The sequence below is a fragment of the Nannospalax galili genome, unplaced genomic scaffold (genome assembly GCF_000622305.1).
Source record: "Nannospalax galili isolate Female #2095 unplaced genomic scaffold, S.galili_v1.0 scaffold206, whole genome shotgun sequence".
Taxonomy (NCBI): Eukaryota; Metazoa; Chordata; class Mammalia; order Rodentia; family Spalacidae; genus Nannospalax; species Nannospalax galili.
In genome coordinates, this window is record NW_008358101.1 from 7,193,558 (window position 1) to 7,216,756 (window position 23,199).

At 38.0% G+C, this 23,199-nt stretch overlaps 1 protein-coding gene across 1 annotated transcript in view; it reads left to right on the plus strand.

Moving 5' to 3' along the window:
* The window catches only part of Ogfrl1 (opioid growth factor receptor like 1), a 16,396-nt gene extending 1,569 nt beyond the window's left edge, over window positions 1–14,827 (plus strand). Inside the window, exons 3-10 of the mRNA XM_008856293.3 lie at window positions 5–184; window positions 613–672; window positions 3,747–3,833; window positions 3,992–4,073; window positions 6,819–6,897; window positions 6,994–7,060; window positions 7,169–7,314; window positions 9,470–14,827. Of these exons, the coding sequence (XP_008854515.2) occupies window positions 5–184; window positions 613–672; window positions 3,747–3,833; window positions 3,992–4,073; window positions 6,819–6,897; window positions 6,994–7,060; window positions 7,169–7,314; window positions 9,470–10,133 (1,365 nt within the window). The 3' untranslated portion in view covers window positions 10,134–14,827. The remainder of the gene's footprint in view (window positions 1–4; window positions 185–612; window positions 673–3,746; window positions 3,834–3,991; window positions 4,074–6,818; window positions 6,898–6,993; window positions 7,061–7,168; window positions 7,315–9,469) is intronic.
* The last annotated feature ends 8,372 nt before the right edge of the window (window positions 14,828–23,199 follow it).

The following is a 23,199-nucleotide window of genomic DNA, read 5'->3' on the forward strand; positions in this document are numbered from 1 at the left end:
GCAGAGCAGGTACGCGGCCCGGACCCGGTGGCCTCGGCCCAGCTGCGCCCCTGGATGGTGGAGGGCACGCGCGCGGCCATTCCCGTGGCGCAGGGCAGAGATGCTGGGCGACCCTCCCAGAGCACCCCGGTCGCCCGCGGCCGGTCTGGGCCTGGCGGTGGGCACCACTGGGACGTCCCTCAAGGCAAAGCCCGACTCAACTAGGTGTTTCCTTTGCCTCTGCAGCACCGCTGGGTGATGCGAAGGTGGGGTGGGAGGAAGCTGTGTAAAAATAGAGGATTCTGAAAACCCGACCGGTGCGTGTTACTGGTTAAATACTTATATATTATTCAGAATAAGATGGACTGCAGTCGCCGGGCAGCCAGCAGTCTCCCCTACAGCGGGGGATCCACAGCCATTAAAAGTATTGTGGGAGATCCCCGTGTAAACTTAAGACGTCAACAGTCAACATTCTTTTCCCCAAAAGAAACCTTTCAACGGGTTCAGGACATTCAGAAATTTCATTTCACCCGGAAGACTTGTTGATCCAACAGTGCTTCATTTGACTAATACAATTAGGAAGGGAGGTTAGGAGGGAGATAAATGGCGTCGTTTAACCTCTGATGGCCTCAGAAACTTTCAAAAGGAGGAACTAACTGTATACCCTCTGAAGAAGTGTGCATCGCGTCTAAGGTTTGTCCTTCTGTATTAGGCCTCCCTGGTATTACTCACGGGAAAATGGAACCCAAAGTCCAAAGTGACCATTTGGTTTTAGGGGAACCATCCCCTTTTTGTTATAGCTGGTATTGCCTCCTCCACCTTGATGACTTCTCTTTAGATTATAAAGAAGTCTTCCCACAGGAACTACTGAACATGTTATTTAACATGTTTAGAGATCATGAGCCTTCTAGAGAAAGAAACTTGCCAGGATCATTGGGGAGGGGGTGGGGGGGTGGATGAATCATGTCTGTGGCCAAAGTCAGCCTTGGACATGTTGGAATCCTGCCTATCCCCTTTTTGTGCTCTGGTTTGCTGCTTTGACAATCTGGCATTGTGTGCTAAACCCTGAAACAGTATTAGATGCTGTATTTCAGTGTTTTTCCCTTCCATTCCCAATTAAGTAACCTTCTAAAGAAATTTGGGATTATAAACACACACACACACAATAGTCAAACAAATTAACCAGGTCAATCTATATAAAAGAAAGGGATAACATGTCAACCTGTGCCTTGCAACCTGAATAAACAGTAGACCACTTTAACAGTTAATTTTTTGTCAGGGCCATCACACTTTCAAATAATCCTTTTGGTTTTATGCTTTGACTTTTTGTGCTATTTTGTTCCTAGCTTCCAACAGTCAATTCATCTGCAGGGACTTCAGCTTCAGCTTTATAGATCAAGTCAAGGCTTCCCTTAAGTTTTCAATCCTATTAGACATCCAAGTCAAGTTGTTGAGTACTTTGTGATGTCTAGCAATAGAGATTCAGTTATGGGCTGGAATTGTCAGCAGGCATTTAAGATCAGTTGTACTTAAAAGTCAGGGGAAGTTAAGAGGTCATCAAAGAGTCATGAGGAATGAGGGCAAACCCAATCACTTCTCTGTTGAGAGGGTGTGATGAGGAGAAGGGGACAAAAAGGGCTGACAGAGGGGACCAATGACACAGGAAGTATGTCAGGAGGCTGGTATTCTGACAACCAAGGGCTAGCAATGTTTCAGGGAGGAGAGGGGTCTTAAATGGTCTAGTGCTGTTGGGAATTCACCTGAGGTGAGCATTGAGAAATGGTTTGATGAGATGGAAATTTATTGAGGAAATTCTTAAGAATCCTTTTTGTTGGAATGCTGAGGGCGGAGCCTTGTCTAGATCATGGGGTAGGTACAGAAGGAGATAGAAATTATGAACAAATCTGAGAATTTACTACAAACTGGAACAGAGACATACATTGGGGTAGACTTGGGTCAAAGGAGCGATTCTGTTTAATAATAGAGATGCTTCATATTTGCTGGTTGTAGGGAGTAGTTTAGAAGAAGGAAGTTTTGATGATCCAGGGGGAGAAGAATGGTATGGTAAGGCACAAAAGTCTTACCTGAGCATGGGAAAGGGGCCAGAACAGAGCATCGAATAGGAATAGGGATTGGAGGAGCAGGCCAGAAGCTGGCAGGCTGAAGGATGCAGTCATTCACATAGCAGTCTTGGGGAACAGGCAGGACATGAGTCATTATCTTCATTTCACAGATGATAAAACTAAGATTCAGTTAAGTGATTCGCTTTAAGCCTCCCAGATACTAAGTGGCAGAATTAAGACTCACCTCAGTCTCTTGACTCCAGGCCTTGGGTCGTTGATCTTATAGCAAGGTTTTCATATATCCATCACTTTAACAGGGATGAAGCTGATTCAGACTTTATTATTTGGACTTGGAAACAGTTCTTGCACTGTGGCTGGGCTCTGAACCTTATTTGGTTCCTCTAAAGTTAAGCTATCTCGTTTCTAAGATGCAAACACTAATAACTGTCAGTCAGGTACAGTGTTGTAAGAATCAAATGAACTGATATACATGGAAATATTTTATAAATGGAAAAGTGCTTCCTGTACAAATGCAGGATGATGATTCATGTGGTTGTAGCTAAGGCTAAATAGAGTCAGAAACTTCCTAGTCAGAGTGATTTTGAAACGTGTGGCAGGGACCAGAATTTAAGCTTTTCTTTGCTTATGTAACATGACAGAGTAACGTTAAACATCAGAGAGTTTGGTAGATATACAAGTAAGTATCTCTGTGCTTGTAGTAAGAGTGAGAATCACACCATTTCAAAAATGTGTGAAAATTGCTTAGAAGATGCCAGTCTGTCAACACAGATAGAGGAGGAAGATGATGAGATAAAGGATGTGGGACAGATTTCTTAATGAATATTCATATTTAAAGCTTGCAGTCTTCATCATGCTCAGTCTTATTGTTCTGTGTGTCACTGGACACAAACAGTTGATCATGCATTATAATGGTTCTTATAGCTAGAGGATGCAAATGGATAATACTGACCTGAATCTCACCCATTAAAAACAGCATCATGGTGGTTGAGATATTCCCTTAGACTATAAAAGTGTAAGGAAACTATCACACACGGATAATTCAATCATGTTCATTCCACTTGAGAGCTTTGTCTTGCTGTGTATATATATTTTAAGTTTTCTGATTTATATCACATCGTATCATCGAGTGGGCAGATGATTATTCATACCTTGTGTACTTGTTATGATGCTTTCAAGGAGTTTAAAAAGCTAATTTAGTTTGTTTTCAAATTCTCCTTTCCTTTCATAAATATTACTTGACTTTCTAGTGCAGCTAAATGATGCAACTTTAATGAGAATTTTCTGTATTTAATTGGTTTACCATCTTAACACTTTTCTGGTATTATGTAAAATAAGTTTTGTCATAGGATCAGTTGTATAACATCTGGTGAAACACATGTTTTGAATTAATTTTAAGTTGTTTCAGATGGATAGTAATCCTTAACATTTACCCTCTACAGGAGTTTCAACAGTAGAGTTTATTGTTTAACAATGTACCTTAGGACAAAAGTTTTTAATGAAAATAAGGCAGATAGATGCCAGCAAACATTGTTGGTAGTGTTATTAAAGAGATGCTGATAATATTTCCATCCCTCTGGATTGGCTGTAAATGTTAAGGATCTCTGTGGATGCTGATTATTTTGTTTCTTCTGGAACTTTTTCAGTGAAATTCTCTGTGTAAATGGAGTTTTACTTGTATCTTAGGGTGGTGATTCCACAGAAGCAACAGCTAAACCAAAGAGAAGTTTTTATGCTGCGAGGGATTTGTACAAATACCGACATCAGTACCCAGTAAGAAAATACCATGTGGGGCGTTTTGACCGTAAATGTAAAACATTCCCCTTCTGTTTTTCTAAATTTATGGTGCCAATAAAAAAACATGTCTGAAGGATCGTTGTGCCTTTTCTGTATTTCCACACACTAGAGATTGATGTATTTTTTTCCTTTAGCAGAACTTCAAAGATATTCGATATCAAAATGATTTGAGCAACCTTCGTTTTTATAAGAATAAAATTCCATTTAAGCCAGATGGTGAGTAATCTGCCTTCGTAAAAAGCAAATTTAAATAATGACATGTACCTGGGTAGTCTCTGTTTATTCCATGCGTAGTCCATTTCTATTGCATTTGCTCATTGATTAGCTTTGCTGTGCTGTGCAGTCTCAGGTGTCCCCTGAGTCCTAGGTCTTAGAGTTGTGGATATCCACATAGTGAGTTCTTGAGAAATAACTAACTATTGGTTAGTGGTACCTTCCCAGCACCTGTATAGCATGGCTATTATCCAAAAGGTAGTGGGGATTTGTGTGTGTATGTGTGTGTGTGTGTGTGTGTGTGTGTGTGTGTGTGAGAAAAGGGAAGAATTATAGAACCATAGAATTTTAGATTATTAGACTTTAGAGGTGATCAAATTCAGCTTTCTCATGTTAAAGATGTAGTCACTGGCATTTAAAGCCCAAATGAGTGACTTGCTGGATCACTCAGTTGATTTTAAGAACTGGGACTAAATTCCAGGATTCACTTTTTTCCTGGAATGCTATACTTAAAAGTTACTTATATATAAATAAAGGTAGCATTGATGTTTAGAGTCCCTTTTGTTAGTTTCTAGAATAGAGTCTCAGGAAGCTCCCATAGTCCCAGTTACTTGTTGCCCTGTTCTAGAAAGGGGATGGTACGTGGGGTTGTTCTCCACCCAACCCTCTTAAATAAAAGTACTTCTTTGACAACTCTGCAACTGCCCTCCAGGAGAGGCAGTTGCTATGCTAATTTGATTGCAAAATAACACATCTTATTGAGGCGCCACACTGTGCCTGTGGTGGGCATTTTGATTTTAACTAGTCTAAACAGAAGCCGGACACTCTCCTTAGCATACTTCTTGGTGTTAAGTAACCAGAACGTCCTGATTCTTGTTATTTCCTCTCAGTGGAGACTGAGCCAAATTTCTAGCAGTGTGAATTGAGGAGTAGGGGTCCTTGATTATAATGCTTTCAAAATGTTAAGGTCTTGTATTCTCTGGTGATTAAACTACAAGGAAAGCTAAAAGACTGGATGGAGTATTTGGAAGAGGGAATCCTAAGCTCATGTCTTGAGCACTGTGCCACTTAAGAACATTGCTGGAGTGTCCAAATCAAATTGTCTTGAACTTTCTGGTATTCCAGAACTCTGGAGGCAAACCTCTGGACAAATATGCATGATTGTCTTACTAGCGATAGAAAAATGCTGTTTTTTATTTTGAAGAAAATAGTTATTTAGCACTTGGGCTAAAACAAACCTTTTGGAAATACAACAATTGTATTAATTTGATTACATTTATTCAATAAGTTCAATTATTAGACACATTTCAGCCAATCATTACAGCTATTGAATATAAATAAATGACAATAATTTTATTTTTGTATTTCCGGGAGTGAGTGTATTTTTGAGGTGATAATGTAAAGCATTAAGTTCAAACAATGTGTTATTTTTTTGTAATCATTATCACAAAATATACCTTGAACTATTTTTGAGACAGGGTCACCCTATAGCCCCAGCTGGCCTGGGACTCCCTATGTAAACCAGGCTGGCCTCAAGCTCACAGAGATCTGCCTGTCTCTGCTCCAGAGTGCTGGGATTAAAGGTGTGCACTACCACGCCTGGCATGCCTTGAAGTTTATAAATTGATATAGGTCAGAAATTGCATCTAACATCACATAAAATATTATTCTAGTGTAATATTTGAATGACATGAACTCATACACTTTCCTCTTCAGTGTAGAACGCACACACACACACACACACACACACATATACACACACACACACACTTGCCAACAAGCATAGTTTGCAGTGACATTATATATTTTATTTACGAAGTATGAATAAAGTAGTTGGAGAGGAACACAGAAAATTACAGAGGCAAATAATTTTAGCATTCTAATAAAGCTAATGGCATGATTCAAAACAATTTTTCTAATTGGTGATCTTTGAGGAATGAGATGAGCTTTTGAGACAGTCTCCCATAGCTCCAGTTGTCCTGGAACTCATTATGTAGACCAGGCTGGCCTTGAACTCTCAGAAATCTGCCTGCCTCTGCCTCCCGAGTGCTGGGATTAAAGGCCTGTGCCACCATGCTGAGCATATGTTTTCTATCAGATTGGCCAACTAGTCAGTTGTAAAAAGCTTGACAGACTTAAGAATCAAGAGTAGTAAGTGCTTGTTGGAGAACACAGACCATTGTGAGAAGGGCTTACTTACTGGAACAAGATCTATGCTCAACTCTTAGACTACTATTTTACTTGTGTGTGACTTGGAACAAATTATACAGGTTTTTTTTTTTTTTTTCCATTGGTAAAATGAAGATAATCATACTTTTTGGGTTTTTCTGTACAGAGGCAAATAGTAAAGATTTTAGGTTTTTTTAGAGTCATCTGTGTTACAGCAATCAAGTCTTCTGTTGTAGGAAAAAGAATCCATAGACAATACATAACATAAATGATATACATGACTATGTTCCAATAAAACTTTATTTACAAAAATCACTGTTAGACCATCATTTGCCATTCTCTGCTTTTAGAGTACATTGCCAAAAGTTTTATGATTTGAGGTGCTGCTAATTTGTTTAATTAGGCTTATTACATAACTGAGTATATGGCATAGGGTGTTCCTCTTTTAAGAACATTATTCTTATGTTCTGTTTTTAGACTTTTAAGAGTTTTAACATAAAACTTACATGAGTAAACTGCTAAAATCCCATCACAGTGTCGTCAGTAAATCTTTTCATTTTCTAAATATTTACTATTTAGGTGTTTACATTGAAGAAGTTCTAAATAAATGGAAAGGAGATTATGAAAAGCTGGAACACAACCACACTTACATTCAATGGTTAGTTACGCATTGTCTACCTTGGACCATGTCCTGTTTAATCATAAGTGTTTTTCAGACAATGTTAATTGAAAATTTTTATTTTTAAAAAACTAGGCTTTTTCCCCTGAGAGAACAAGGCTTGAACTTCTACGCTAAGGAATTAACTACATATGAAATTGAGGTAATGCAGCTCATTTCATTTTCTATGAGGTGACCAAATAATATTATCTTGTTAGCTACTGAGTCGTTTTAGTTGAGTGTGGTTGTTTTTTTTTTTCTTTTATATTAGGAATTCAAAAAAACAAAAGAAGCAATTAGAAGATTCCTCTTGGCTTATAAAATGATGCTAGAATTTTTTGGAATAAAACTGATGGATAAAACTGGAACTGTTGCTCGGGCTGTTAACTGGCAAGAAAGATTTCAGCATCTGAATGAGTGAGTGACACCCTGGTGATAAATCAGTGGCATTTTCCTGTGCTTCCATTCTCTGTGGAAAGCAGGAATAGCTAGCAGTTGGGCTCAGGAATTTGGATTCAAAACTAGTCAGACGTGCATTTTATTCCTTGGTGTACATTTTGAAACAAAACAAAACAACTAAAAAGAACAAAATTCTACATAGACCGTAGCTATTCAGCATGTGAGCTGTTTCTTTCTGAATCTTCCTGCCGGCTGCTGAACATGTTGTCTCTGTATGCTGTGTCACGTGGGTTTATGGTTACTGCATGCATAGAGCTTTTCATATATCTTCTTCTAGACTGTTTCTAAAATCTTCAAGCATGCTGGCTTCTAGTAGATGAAATTCATGAGTTAAGTCTATAATGTATGAAAATGGTTTCATTAGATGTGGCCATACTTCTTACTAAAATAGAGGGGAAATTATAATTATTTTCATGTTAGGTAAAAGACAGAAATTTATTTTGGGTTAATTATAAAAATCTATAAGGGAAAAATTAGCATAACCTCTTTGGATGGGCTTAGCTATATACTTTTGCTTGGATATTTATAATAGTCATTAAGACTTATAAGCAAAATTTGGAATGTTTCTTCTTATACACACTGGATTTCTTTTTCTTTTTAATTATAGAGTGACTTATGAGTACCAAACTATTAAAACTAACAGTCTTAAGGAACTTTTAGCACATTATAATTAGCTGAACTGGGCAAGTACTAAGAAGAAAAAAATTAAACTACCGTAAGCAATTTCTTTGTCAAAAACAGAGTTTTGGCATCAGCTATTTAAGTTTGTTGTGTCTTCCTAGAGCTTTTGTCATGCTTTGGTCAGATGAGTAGAAACACTGATGTTGAGCTTTCTTCTTACTTTGTTCTAAGTGACACTACTAAAATGGTAGCTTGTGCTGAAATATTGGAAATACAGATATAAAGCTTTATGATCCTGACTGGAAGACCCATTAATTTAATTTATAAGTCCAGTTAATTTATTGCATAGGAGCACTTAAAGTGCAAGTATATGTTCATCTTCCTATGGAACACAGAAAACCCACTCTGGACAATTCCTAAACACTTTTTATCACACTGACAAAAAAAGCTGTGCGTGAGTAAGCCTTTGGAAACTCGAGCACCTCATTAGTCTGCTCACCTCTACCATTTCAAAAACTCTTCCTTCGTAATTTGTTATTTTTGTTTGGAATGGCAATCTTGTTTGGCACACTTTTGTTGAACTAATAAATCATGGACAAAATACAATTTTAAGTTTAAATCTTCTCTGGGGTTTAATTGTCAGATCCTCTCATTTATAGCTAGAAACAGAACCCTTTCTGAAGGCTTTATTTAATAATGTGATCTCATGACTTGAGTCAGGTGAAGGCATGAACCAATAGCCTTCTCTGTCCTGTCTGCAACCTAGCATCTTTGCTTCCATTGCCCAGCATCTCTCAGTCTTTCCAACTCTAGGTGAACTCTCCTAGAAGAGAATTATAGATAATTTTATAAATTGATTTTGTCCTAGTATCCTGATCAATATTTTATCAATGCCTGCTTTTGTCATTTTATGCTGGTATGTAAATATTTTAGTGGATGAATATGTAGATACGGCAGACTGCAGAGTGCTTATCCCTGGATAGCATACCTATATCAGACTTCTGCCTCTCATGCTCAGGGATCATTGTAGAGGAGGGGGCAGAAAGTGTGTAAGAGCCAGAGGTGGTGGATGACCACAAGGAAACAGAGTTTTCCAGACAGCTGGGAAGTTACTTCCCAGAGTTTTGGCACCAGCAGTGGTGATGGCATGTTCAAGTCCCATGCAAAATCAGACCAGACAAAATCCCAGCATAGACCTGAGGAAGTGGGTAAGAAACCCCAACCTAACTTATGGAAATGACTTCCAGGAGGGGCAGAGACAGTCTCTTTCAAGGATGGGACTCTTGGTAGGTTAACTAGGTTCCAGTGAGTAGACACATGCTGAAGGACATTTGGAGACACAGTTAGACTCTGTATGCCTTTAAATGTCATGGTAAGACTTATTTCCTTACTTTACATTTCCGTGAACATACCTTCCCAATAGCTTGCTCTCTTTTACCTGTTTTTTTTTTTTTTTTTCCTTCCTCTCACTTTATTGCATCCTTTCTTTCAGGTCACAGCACAACTACTTAAGAATTACACGTATTCTTAAAAGCCTTGGTGAGCTTGGATATGAAAGTTTTAAATCTCCTCTTGTAAAATTTATTCTTCACGAGGCTCTTGTAGAAAACACTCTTCCCAACATTAAGCAGAGTGCACTGGAGTATTTTGTTTATACAATTAGAGACAGAAGAGAAAGGAGGAAGCTCCTGCGGTTTGCTCAGAAACATTACACGCCTTCAGAGAATTTCATCTGGGGACCTCCTAGAAAAGAACAATCTGAGGGAAGCAAAGCCCAGAAAATGCCTGTCCTGCCTGCTTCGGGTCATAACAATCAAACTTCTATGCACAAGAAATCCAAGGACTCCAAAAATTCCTCTGTAGCTATTCACTTAAACAGCAAAACAGTGGAAGAAAAAAAAGCAGCATCCAAAGAGCCTGAGGAGGAGACAGACAGGCTGATCCCAGAGCCCAGCAGTGATGCTGCCAAGCCAAGAAATACAGAGGACAGTGATGCTGAAGAGTCAAGTTCTCCACCAGAGAAAACGGTGGCTAATGCTGCAGGGAAAAGGGAGAATCCTTCGCCTTCTGAAAAAGATGGAGAAGGGGAAAATCAGAGCAAAGACTGTGAGGAGCCTGGAAATTCTGGTTGCCAGGATGAGGTAGAATTTCAGTGAATCACAAACCCACAAACCAGTTAGGTTAAGGGAGGGAAAAACTACTGTCTAATTTATCCTGAAGAACAGAGATGAGGTCATGCTTAAAATGTTAGCCATCTGCTTGTGACGTTTGTTGTAAGACCTTTGTTTTTTTTTTTTTTTTTTTTTTTGACAATGGATTGGATATAATAAGTTTTAAGACCAGATCCAGTAAAGGAATGTATTTAGGATATGTCTTCAAATTCTGTATATAACAAATATTTTCAAGTTGTCTGGAAATAATCATGTAATATTTGATCTATCAAGCATGTTCTCCTCAGAGACTACCCTCTCCCTGAAGACCATGAAGATACTGTCATGGCACAAATTCTTACCTGATTTTTAGATTTGTTTTGAAACTAGAAGAATGAATTGGGTCTTTGCAACTGTACCCAGAAAGTAATCTGGATTCTTTGATTATAACACCTCAGTGTTTTTATTTTTTGATTCTGGTAAGTGCAGCAGTTGTTCATAGGGAGTGCTGACCTTCCCAGCTGTCACCAGACTGTCTTCTCTCTCCCTTCTCTTCTTTTCCCTTGACCTATCATCTTTGTCAGCATCCACATAAGTTTACCAGTACATATTAGGATAATCTCCTGTATTGACCTCTACATGGAGCAGAGGGGAATTTTTAATTCTCTGATTTCAGGAATTTTCTATGTTTAAAATAAAAATATTTTCAGTATTGTGCTTAAAAAGAATTTTTTGTGCAAAAGTCTTTAAAACAAGAACAAAAAAGAACTTTTATCCCTATGGCTGTTCCATATGAAGTTGGTAGTTGATTCTGGGTGCAACTGACTGAGGAATTTAAGATAATCACAAAATTTATTCATTTTTTAAGAGACATTTCCTTGCACTGTCAACAAATGGTATAGTCCTTTAAGCCAGTGTATTGATGTTATGAGAAATATGGAATTACTAATGTTATCACTCCACAGTGACCGTGTGTGTGTGTGTGTGTGTCTCCGTGTATCTTTAACTTGTCAAACTTTGGAATCAAGAGCAGTTTGAAATTACATGTAGTCACTTCTTATAAGTCCTAATGTATTACAAAACATTGGCTAAAATTTTTATTTGCTACAATATTATTTCAAATTATTATTACAAATCAGAAGATAACCAGCAATACTGTAGTAACAACTTCAAAGCATTCGTAAAATATAGACAAAGCAATGCATAGAAAAGATTTTCATTTTGATTTATTTAGCAAGAAACTAACATTTAAAACATCTCTCTTAGGCTTTTCAGAAAGGCTCTATTCACTTTATTGTCCTCCCCACCCAGAGAATTTTAATTTGTCCTGTCTCCTGTGCCATCATATAATCGTCTGTTGCCTTTTCAGCTCCACACCATCAGTAGTGGATTCCTAAAAAATAATCACACAATTTTAATGCATTTAGAAATAAGACTCTGTTGCTTTTAAATTGACACAAAAACATCCCAGTTGCTTAACCCTGATGTTTTATGAGTCTTAGTGGCATTTGTGTTGTGAATTATATTCCGGGAAGGAGACTATGAAACACGTTATCATTTTGGTTCCTATAATAGGTCAGCTTTTGATTGTTTGTGTTTTGTGAAGTATTAGGACTTTGAGGTAACAAATGAAGTTTGCATTAAATTCCTTATATGCACAGAATAGATTGACCCTCTTATGGGGTGCTTGTAGCCATGTTCCACTGGTTTGGGGAACGAGAGTGGGTTGGCAAGTTGGGCTGCATTATAGGAATATGATCAGCTTAATTAAGATATCTTACTAATTTTGGACATGATGAAACACTCAGACCAATTTGAAGGTGTTTAATGTAAAAATATGGGATTAGATACTAAAATATTTTTTAAAAACAGTTACCAGATACTCAAAATTATTATAATATGAATTACTTAGAAATCATAGACTACCGGAACCCTTAGAAATGAAAACATTTCATTTAACAGTTTAGGTTTTGGAGTATTATCCCTTATTAAGGATTTTATTAGATTGTACTATTTGGGAATATTTAGTCTTAAGAGGAGAACTACCTGGCTTCTATCTAAAATAGTGTCCTTTTTCCACAATACGGTTTTCAAATGCATATTCATAGGCGACAATATATTTCCTACACTTAATCTGTAAATAGCCAAGAGAATAATTTAGTGAAGAACAAGTAGAGGATATCATTCCTTTCGCTGATAAAAATTGAGTGTCTAGAGTCTTTTTTATATTAAGAGTTCTTTGTATATTGAATAGTTTTTTAAAATAAGATCTACAAATATGTATTTATGTGTGTCTTAGATATGAAACTGCCCCCTGGCTTTGACTTCTATGTTTTGTACTTCTAAAAACTACCATATGCTTGCAGAAATGTACTGAGTAGCTGTTACAGAAAATTCTGTGTAGCATGGCCAATTTGCTAGACACATTACTAAGTATTTGCAGGTGTTTTCATATGGTCTGTATTATAGTACCATGGGCTGCAAGGATGCTAAATGTTGGCTGTTGATAAAAGATGTTATATTGCTTGATTAGTCTAGAAAATTTCTAATATTTTGTGCTTTGATATTTCAAATGAGATAATATATGTGAAAATATTTTGAAATACTATAAAGTGATAGTTATAAGATATATTTCTGTATAGTAGAGAAGTTTCTAACATGAATATGATTGTATCCTTCTGCATTTTCGTGCTCAATCTCATAGGAAATTCAAGAGTCATGAGAGAACTGAAAATCTACCGGCTTTCTCTATATCCAGGCTAGTTGTTAGTTCTAAAATTGCGTTGTATAGCTTTACCTTGTTTTAGGTTTTAAGACTATATTTTTCAGGTTTCAGAAGAAAATAAATCTATAACTCAGGAGTTACTAAGAAAGTTCTAAGATTTTTTTTCATAAGTGCTACAAAAATAATTACATGAAGATGTAATACAAGTACAGCAGCCATGACTCATCATATCCTGTTAAAAACTCACCTGCTCTGTTTCCAATTTCTGTTTTACTCTGAATGAAAATATGATGGGTGAAAAGGAAGAAGAAGGGGTTAATCCTGACAAAATTGTTTTGGCAAATAAACCAGTATGCAGAATGATCAAAATTGCTTAAACTGTTAATGAATATTTGGTTTAATTGACTTTTGTTTTGTCTTTTTGAGACAGGGTTTCCTTTAGCCCTAGGTGGCCTGGAACTCACTATGTAGACCACGATGTCCTTGATCTCTCAGAGATCTACCTGCCTCTGCCTCCCGAGTGCTGGGATTGAAGGCATGCACCACCATGCCTGGCTTTGGTTAATTGATTTAAAGTTAAAATTTTCCATTTACGATATGATTGAGACAAAGAAATTTAAAGCTGTTCTTGATGCTCCTCTAAAATCTGTATTTTTTAATACAAGAAAAGGAACTTTTGCAAAAATTTCTTTAATTATAATTGTATCTCCAGGCCTTTAGTGGCATTGGTGGCTAAGGAGCCCTCATTATAGTACTGTTTAGAAATATTTGTGTTTTGCTTTTTCACTTAGAAGTTTTGCTTTTCCACTTAGAACATTTCCCTCTTTTCTTCCAGGGTGCAAATGTTAAGGTGAGCTGAAATTCGATATACTAGAATCATTCAAATGCAGGGGTAGTTGTAGAGGAAGGTGGCCCAAGTCAATGTTGAACCTAGGAAACTAGTAGCATATGTCTGCTGACTTCTCTCAGCATTAAATTCTGTACTGTTTATTAGGAGCAGATTTGTGTGGGTAATCTCTAGAGTGACAGTACTCCCCTCCCTTCTCCTTTGTTCTAGTGATCTAACCCACCCAGCAGATTGTTGGGATGGGCTGTTTTTTTTTTAATCTAATAATTTAATAATATAGTAATAAATATGAACGCCTGGAGGTTCCAGATGTGCCTTAATGAATGTAAATGTTTTTCATTCAGAATTTTACATTACTATTTCATTGTAAAGTCCTATCATAAGGAACTTTTCAAACCATGAATATCAGTTATGTTAACAAAATTTACTTTGGTGCTTTAATCATTTTGGAGAAATTACCCATTTACAAGAACATCAATTTGCTGAGCATGTTGGTGTGTGCCTTTAATCCCAGCCCTTGGGAGGCAGAGGTAGGTGGATCTCTGCTAGATCAAGGCCGTCTTGGTACACATTGTGACTTCCAGAGTTTCAGATGGGTTGTGACTAGGGAGACCCTGTCAAAAAACAATTAACAAAAAACCGAAAAAATAAAAAAGAGCATCAATTCGTGAAGTATATTCAAATTTCCCAACAATGAATTATATTTGCTAATAGGGTTCATCCGAAGAAAGATTCACCTATGCTATTGTATTATTTGATCTATTTATTTACTTTTTTCTTAGTTCTGTTACCTGCTTTATCATTTTAAATATTCCTTGGTTACTACAAGTAATAGTTATATTTTGCTTCCTGATCTCAGATTCATATGGATATAGAAATGTAATGTTATTAGAGAAATTATTAAGGTCTTGTTTTCAGTAGATGTTTGGTGGAATCTGAAATTAGTTTGAAAAACTTTTATGTATATTCTTATTACATAAATTTAAAAAGTGTTGTTCTTGCTTTTCTCTTAGATTAGAGAAAGTATTCTATGCCATCTACTTTCCCTTTGTTGCAGTTTATTGTTTCAATTATTTGTGGGAAATAATTTCTTGATATGTTTGTTTTCTTGAATTAAAGTTTCACGTGGAGAATCTTGTGATGTGCTTGTGTTGTGGCCTAAACCCTGGCTGGCTGAGGCTGGATTTCAGAGAGGGAGAGGTGGTTTAAAGATGAGATGGGCATCCTGCAAGGTGGAGCCAGGCCTGTGCTTCCCCTTGTCAGCATGAGGCATCTTCTCAGCCTCCTGTGGATCATGGTGTTGAGCCTGTGATCTCTACCGTGCAGGGATGATACACCATCCTGGACCCTGTGCCCAATTATAATAGGTGCCAATTTTCACAATGTTTGCTGTCATTTATTTGCTACCCTTGCCTTGGTTCTTTAAGCAAGATTTCTTTTGGGATGTTCTTTCATGCGCTCATTAAAAAAAAAAAAAAATACAACTTCTTGTGAAGTGATTCTGAGTGGAAGCATTAACATTCACTTGTTATGTTAAAATATTATTTTGTAAATCATAACACTTTATCAAAAATCTTGAAATGGTGATATTTCTGTGCCAAGGACATCAGTGATTGGTGTGGAAATGGACCCATCAATACTTTCTGTGAACGTGTATTCCAGATTGATACCTTACATTAGGCTAATGGAAATAGTCAAAGGATCAGTACCAAGTTCAATTCCTTGTTGTGTGTAGACAGCCAGGGCTGGTAAGAGGACTCAGTGATGTTAGAGTGATGAAAAGTTTCTGTCTCCCACACTACCCAGGTGATGGCATAGCAGTTGTGTGGCATTACAGTTAAGAGATGCAAGTGCAAGCCTAAGAGATAGTTCGACAGGGAAAGGCACCTGCTGCCAACCTGAAGACCTGAGTTCAATTCCCAGAACCCACATGATGGAAGGAGGGAGCCAATTCCTGCAAGTCGACCTTTTGACAAGTATGCCATGGCCATGGTATGCCCACATATATATCCACATACACACAAAATAAATGTAATGAAAGAAATTTAAAAGAGAAGCAAATGTGAGCAAAACATTAGATCCTTTGATAATTTTTTTTCCCAGGGGCTATTTCCTTATTAACATTGGTTCATCTTTTATGTTACCTAAGAAGACAAAAAGGGTATTGTCACTGTATTACGTTTCTATTGCTATGATTAAACACCATGACTGAAAGCAGCTTATAGGTGAGTTTATTCTGGCTTACAGTTCCAGAGAGAGTCCATAATAGCAGTCCATGGTGGGCAGAGCAGGATGCTCAGAGATCACATCTCAAGTGCACACAGGAAGCAAGTGAGCAAGCAGGAAGTGGGGTGAGGATATAAACCCTCAAACCTGGCTCCAATGATGTACTTCCTCCAGCAAGACTATACCTGAAGATTCCTCAGCCTTCCCAAACAGCACTACCACCTGGAGACCAAGTGTTCAAATATGTGAGCCTCTGGGAGACATTACTCATGCAAACCACGGTCAGATATTTCACATTGGAAGCTTTGGGTCTCTTGTCTTTCAAATATTAAGGGAAATGGGTTTGATTGATGCTTATAAAGATATACATTTTCTTTGTCACCCAGCCCTGATCCTCCACAGGGCAATGGGCCTTCTCTGTGCTCTGTATCCAGCTGTAGCATGAACCAAATGCTGTGCCTGTTTGTCAGTACAAATACCATGTGTATTTGGTAGAAGCTGTAGCCAGTTTCTGGGTGTGTATAGTACTATGAAATACTTATAATTTTGTAACTGTATGGCAGTGTTATGCCAAAATGTATAAAGAACAATAGTTTATGTTGCTAACTGCTGTATTTTAAAATATCATTTCTAAAGTAATACATTTGGACTTCCTTTAGAGTAATTATTTTTCATAACTATTGCCAAAATATATACCCTGTAAATTAATAAAGACAGTGAATATTAGGTAACATTTTAGCATTGAGCTGGAGTATACTATGTTGATTTTGCATGATTAAAATATTTTTAAAGAGCTAGAAAAATGACTTGCTGTTTTCCAATAATTAAATGTAATTTTTTATGCTTAACATATATCTCATTTTATCCTCAAAAATAAATATTTTATTATGAGGTAAAATCGTACATATGAAGTTCTTCCTGTTGTGAGATTTTACAGGGTGGATCCTGTGTGTAAATACTTGGATGCGTATGTGCTTTCTGATGTTTTCCAATGCAAAGTTAGCAGTATATCTGCAGGCTAGTGTGATATGAGTAGCTAGTGGAGATGACTTTTTTGTTTGTTTAAACGGGATAAAATTTGTAGGAAATAAAGGAAAGGGCAGTCGAGATCCAAATGAGGAAGCTCTGGAATCACAGGACAGTGTGGACAAAAATGAGGAAAAGCAGAATATGTGAACTTGGGTGAATTGACCTGTTTGGGTAGGAAAAGACAGGATGAAAGAATGAGGGAGAACTTGTGCTAAGAGAATGAAGTCACTTTGGATATAACTGAGAAACAGACAGAAAAGAGTAACAGCCACAGGAGTGATGGAGTCTGACGTTAACCGCAGACTTTGAATTGTTTGGTGGCGAGGAATACACACAAGCAATTACTGTCAGAGAATGCACACAATCTAGTTAGAGAGCATAGAAGGTCTGTTCCCCACAGACTGTCTGAAAGCAGTGGAAATGGAGATTCTCAGGATGGTGAGAGTTGCAGGACTGAGCCTGCCTTTCTCTAAGAATGTAAAATTTAATAAAAGGGACTTCGGAAAAAATGTTCACAGCATTTTCTTCATTTTTAAGCCTCCAGTGGACACAAAGCAGACATGCTGATGTTTCAGAAGCGGAAGGAAATCACAGCCTGGATAAAAGTGATGACTGCCATTTTTTTTTTGGGGGGGGTGCTTTTAGGTTTCACGATAGTGACTGAATCATCACACCGACACGGGACACAAAGATTATCCTGCCCTTGAGATTATCCCCATTAATATGTAGGATTAATTGGAGCTGCATTTTAAAAAAGGATACTAAAGAGAAAGATTAAAGAGCCAGCAAGGCTCTGACTTAAGAACACAGGGTTTATTAATTTTGCTGTAATAGTATTTTTCTGATTTGATGGTATTACTGTATATTCAACACTAGCAAGAAATATACAAATATTTTGTTTTCAAATGGTGTGTAAGATTTTTGCTATGATTGAACTGGATGATTTAACCTACCCTCAGTTTAGAAAGGGAAGAGGTTGTAAATAGAAATGTCAGACGAGGAATTAAATGAGGTCAGACAACTCACCTTAGAACACAAGGCACCTGTCATCTTGAAATGGATGGTATAACTGCTATGAGAGATGCTCCAGAAAAACCAGGGTCGAGGGCAGAAGTAAGGACAAAGTTTTTAGGGAGTTCAGGATCACTGGGAAAAGACTACTCAGACTCAGAAAGTTCCAAATCAGCCTAATTTATTTAGCTTCCCAGAGACCACTCTCTCTGAACTAATTTAGAGAATGCAGCACTAACTGGGAAGGGACGGGAGCTTTTAAAGGTAAAGTCCATATCCTGACCAGTTGGTACAAGATTTACTTAAAGACAAGCAGTCACAAAAGCCAGAGAGGCCTCAATTGGAGGCTCCCAGGATTGTATGGGTGTGTTACTTCAAAACAGACCAGGCCTCTGGGGTTAGCTCTTCCTGGAACTTCTGGCCCTGGGTAGGGTATGGGATGGCTCACCAAAATGTCTTACACAAAAATGGAGGAGCTCAGGCTATCTCAAAAGGGCCATTTCTTTACTGGGGATAGTGGAGGATGTGAAGCCAGGTAGATACCATCACCCACAATTTGCTGTGTGACCTTAGGCAAATCATGTCAATCTCAGGCTGTGGGTTTTGTTGGTAATGTCTACTTTTTCATTTTTTTCAATGGATTAGAGTATGAAAGTTCAGGGATATGTTACAGATTGTCCTTTAGTATTATAGCTACTTTTGTTCTGAGGAAAGTTAGATGCTTAGCCACAACAGGAATTGTAGAACATTTATCTCTACAGAAGTCAGTCAATCCAACCAGCTGGGTATGGTGGTTCCACCTTTAATCCCAGCATTTGGGAAGCAGAAGCAGGTAGATCTCTGTGAGATCAAGGCCAGCCTGGTCTCCATATCCAGTTCCAGGTAAACTGGGGCTAAAAGGAGATCCTGTCTCAAAAAAGACAAAAAAAGGGGGCTGGAGAGATGGCTCAGTGGTTAAGAGCACTGGCTGCTGTTGCAGAGGACTTGAGTTGAGTACCAGCACCCACATGGCCTTTAACAACTGTCTGTAACTCCAGTTCCAGGGGATCTGATGCCCTCTTGTGTCTTCTGAGGGCATTTCATGCACATGGTGCACTTACATACATGTAGTCAATACACTCATACACATAAAATAAAAATTAATGGGGCTGGAGAGATGGCACAGTAGGACTTGGGTTAGATTTCCAGCACCCACAATGCAGCTAACAACAGTCTGTAACTCCAGTTCCAGGGGATCTCATGCTTTCTTTTGACCACTGTAGGCATTGTACAACACAGGTGCACCTACCTACATGCAGGCAATATAATCATACGCATAAAATAAAAATAAGTAAAAATTAAAAAGTCAAATCCATGTTAATTGGGTTTATAAATTAAGTCAAAAACTTTTTTCTCATAATTCTAATATACTTCTTAACCCCCCATCCATCAGGTATAAAATTTATGGTTTTATACTAGATGTATCAGTACAGACAAGGCAGGCGTTTCCCTTTTGAATGTAATGTAAGAGAATGACCTTAGCTTATTTCAGGACACTATCTGTTTGATTCCTATTGAAAGCAGGAAATTTTCATTTCTAACCCTCTAAGTGGGTATTCACTTCAAATCTTAATGGGAAGCCACTTAAAAGTTAAGTTTTAAAATGTACATATAATTAATTCTCTGATCATGATTGTCTAACTGCCATTATTTTCTTAGAATTAGAAGGATGAATAATCTTGGCTAATAGTCGTGCTTTGAATTCCAAATTATAGACTTTTCCATGTTGTGCATTAAGTGGAGTTGTGGGGTTTCAGGTATTTGTCTTGTGCTGTCCTTTACACCTTCAGAATGTCACATATATCATCAAGAACATATGAAACAAATTTGCATTGGCTTGGATAGAAATTCAACATTTTCATATCCTCTGGAAAACAAAGAAAACTAAATTCATTTGAAGCATTTGTCCTAATTTTATGTTTCAGTGTCCAGAAATGGGGGAGGGGCGGTCCAGAATATGGTCATAGTTAGCAGAATGTTGTAGAACCTAATGAAGTTGCCGAAGAGAGATATGTCATGACTCCCTCCTCACCTAAAGGTGCAGATGCAAGATCCAAAAGGGGAACCCACGCACTAAGGATGGCTGTTCAGTGGGTATGCTGGGTGAATGGATTTAAGAGCATCAACACAGGCAACAACTTGACCTCTGCTATGGTAGTAATCCAAAGCCAGAGGGCTGTGCATAAGAGGCTTCTTACCCTTTGTGCATTGCTTACAATTAGACCCTCCGGCACATTCAGATGTTTCCACTGGGGAAACAGACTGCTGGAACTCTGAGACCGGTCTCTGACAGCACCCCACACTGCACACAGTAGCTCTTTGTGCCTCACCTGTAGTGTTACATGGAGCCTGTCGGTGTGGTTCTCACCCTGACATTTCTAATCTTGTGGCATTTTCTGATCCCCAAACTGGAAACGACACCCCCTATTCCTCAACACATCCAATATGATAAATTCTGTTGATGGTACTTCTTGACTCTTTCTACAACCCATTCATTCTCATCATGGGCATTGCCTCCACAGGCCTTTGTCTATTATAGACGATGCCATCTTCCTCCTTCTTCCCAGGGAAAACGGAATCTTCACAAAATGTCATAGTGTATCTTCATATCTTTAATGCATAACATAAGGCCTATGATAAGTATTCAGTTATCATTATTGAATTCAAATGTGTTACAATATTTTGAAGTAGGTTAGCTGTGCATGTGTATGGACAACTATTTATTTTCTTTTACTGTATAGTAAGGTGTCTTTCTCAGGATAAATAGCCTTAATAATGAATGATTTATATGACAACACAAATATTTATAGTGAAACATTTCATAAGTATTTAATGTTTTGTTTTGTAAACTTAGGTCACAGTTCCTTCCTGCTATCGTAGGTCACTTAGCATGGCTAGTTTTAAACTGGTTTAGTGGTAATTTTAAATTCAAGCTTAAAACAATGGAAAGGAAAATCCATGGTCTCACTTTTGTTGCTTGGCTTGAAATTTTAAATAAAGTGATTTTTAAATCATATTTTGTAAATCTGTGAAATTTCTGATTCAGTGCCTGGCTGCATGAGGTGCATGGAAAGAAGTCAGAGCATAAAATACAAATCTCTCTGTAAGAAAACCATCTGGAAGATTTGGCAGAATAAAGGCAATTCCCTTGGCACTTGACAGCAGAGATGGTTTGCCCTCTGTTTTTACAACTTAGAAATCCTGATTAACAGTAAGGGACACTTGAGAGGCAACCATTTTCTTTAATTTCCATATTGCATTGATCTTTGATTTGCAGCTTTCTTTTTTTCTAAACATTGACAAACAAATCGAAATAAAATTGTCAGCTACTTCAAGGTTTCCTTAAGTGGAAACCCTGTTGTGGTTCCGTGGATGGAAGTAAATGATCACGCAAAGTCCTCCAGCCACCAAGCATATAATCTATGAGCAGCCAGCTATAAGAAAGGCTTAAGTGGACCTACCTTTGCTTCCCTGGGAGGCTCAGCCACCAGCTTCCTGGTGCTTAGCATCTTTCCTGGGTGGGTCCTAGGACGCTCACCGAGCTTTGACTCCCCAAGCCTCATTCATCCTCCCAGCTCCCCTCTTAGCCTGGGTACTGGCCCATTTCTCATCTTGGCACCCCAGACCCCTGGACTGTCTCTTGGCCCAGAATCCCCACTGCTTCCCGATCCTTTGTATCCAGACTAACCCAGTTCCTCCCAGTAGTCCCCAGGAGTCCTCGGGGGGCCTCTTCTTTCCCCCACCTTCCTTTGCATCCCTGGGTGGCACAGCCACAAGCTTCCTGAGACCAGCATCTTTCCTGGGCCCTGCTCTGAGGCCAGCCCAACCCCCAAATTCCTGAGGGCGGCATCTTTCCTGGAAGGATCCAGACATTAGGAGAAAGCCTGAGAGCAACTGATCCTCATCTGACTTCGGCCTCTGTGGGAACTCCTGAAGATGAAAGCAATTTGGCCACTCCAGTATAAAATCAAAAGAGAAAACCTGAAGCCTAGACCAACCAGGTGTCATGACCAAGAAATAAACCACAAAAGCAGATAAAGTTTATATATATATAAAAAAAGCAGACCTAAACTCAACAAAGGAAGGCTTGAGTCTCACGCAAGAATCAGAAACTACAAAAGAAGTTCACATGTCAAAGTCACAGCGAAAAAACAGTAACATGAAAAACCCAAATAATATATCCCCACCAAGTACCAACAGTCCTGTAGAGGAGAACAGTGAGAACACCCTAGAGGTAACACAGGACATGGAATTCAAAAGAACAATTATAAATATGATATAAGAATTCAGTGAATTTAAAGAACACACAAGAAATCAAAGAACTGAAAAAAATAGGGATAAACCCCTGAATGAATTCAGAAAAGAGTTCAGAAATATTGAAGATTACTCAGGCTGAAATAAAGAAGGAAGTGAAACAGTAAGCCAATTAGAAATGAAGATAGTGGATGAATTAGACCACTCAAGCAAAGATTATGAAAAATTTAAGAAAACACAAGAATGGAATATGTAGGAATTGTGAGACACCATAAAAAGACCAAACTTATGAATCATAGGGATACAGGAAGGAGTAGAATCTCAGGATAATGGTATGGACCAGATCTTCAACAGGATTGTAGAAGAAAATTTCCCAAAATTAAAGAAAGACATAACCATAAAAATACAAGAAGCATATAGAACACAAACAGACAGGACCAGAAAAGAAACTCTCCATGGCACATCATAGTTAAAAGATTAAACATAGAGAACAAAGAGACAATATTGAAAGCTGCAAAAGAAAAACAAGTCACAAATAAAGGAAAACCCATCAGGATTACAGCTGACTTTCAGTGCAAACTATGAAATCCAGAAGAGCCTGGACCAAAGTATTCCCAGTTTTAAATGACCACAGATGCCAACCCAGATTACTTTACCCAGCCAAAATGTCTGTTATAGTCAAAGGAGAAAGAAAAATATTCCATGACATAAATAGGCTGAAGGAATTCATATCCACAAAACCAGCCCTTCAGAGAGTTCTTGAAGCAATACAAACAGCTGAAGAAAGGAAGACTATACCCAATGGGTTATGGAAAGAAACTCAGTGAAAGTATAACTGTGGAAATGTACAGCTATACCAAGAATATGAACAGAAATAAAAATGACAGGAGTCAATACACATCTTTCATTAATAACTTTAAATATCAATGGACTGAACTCCC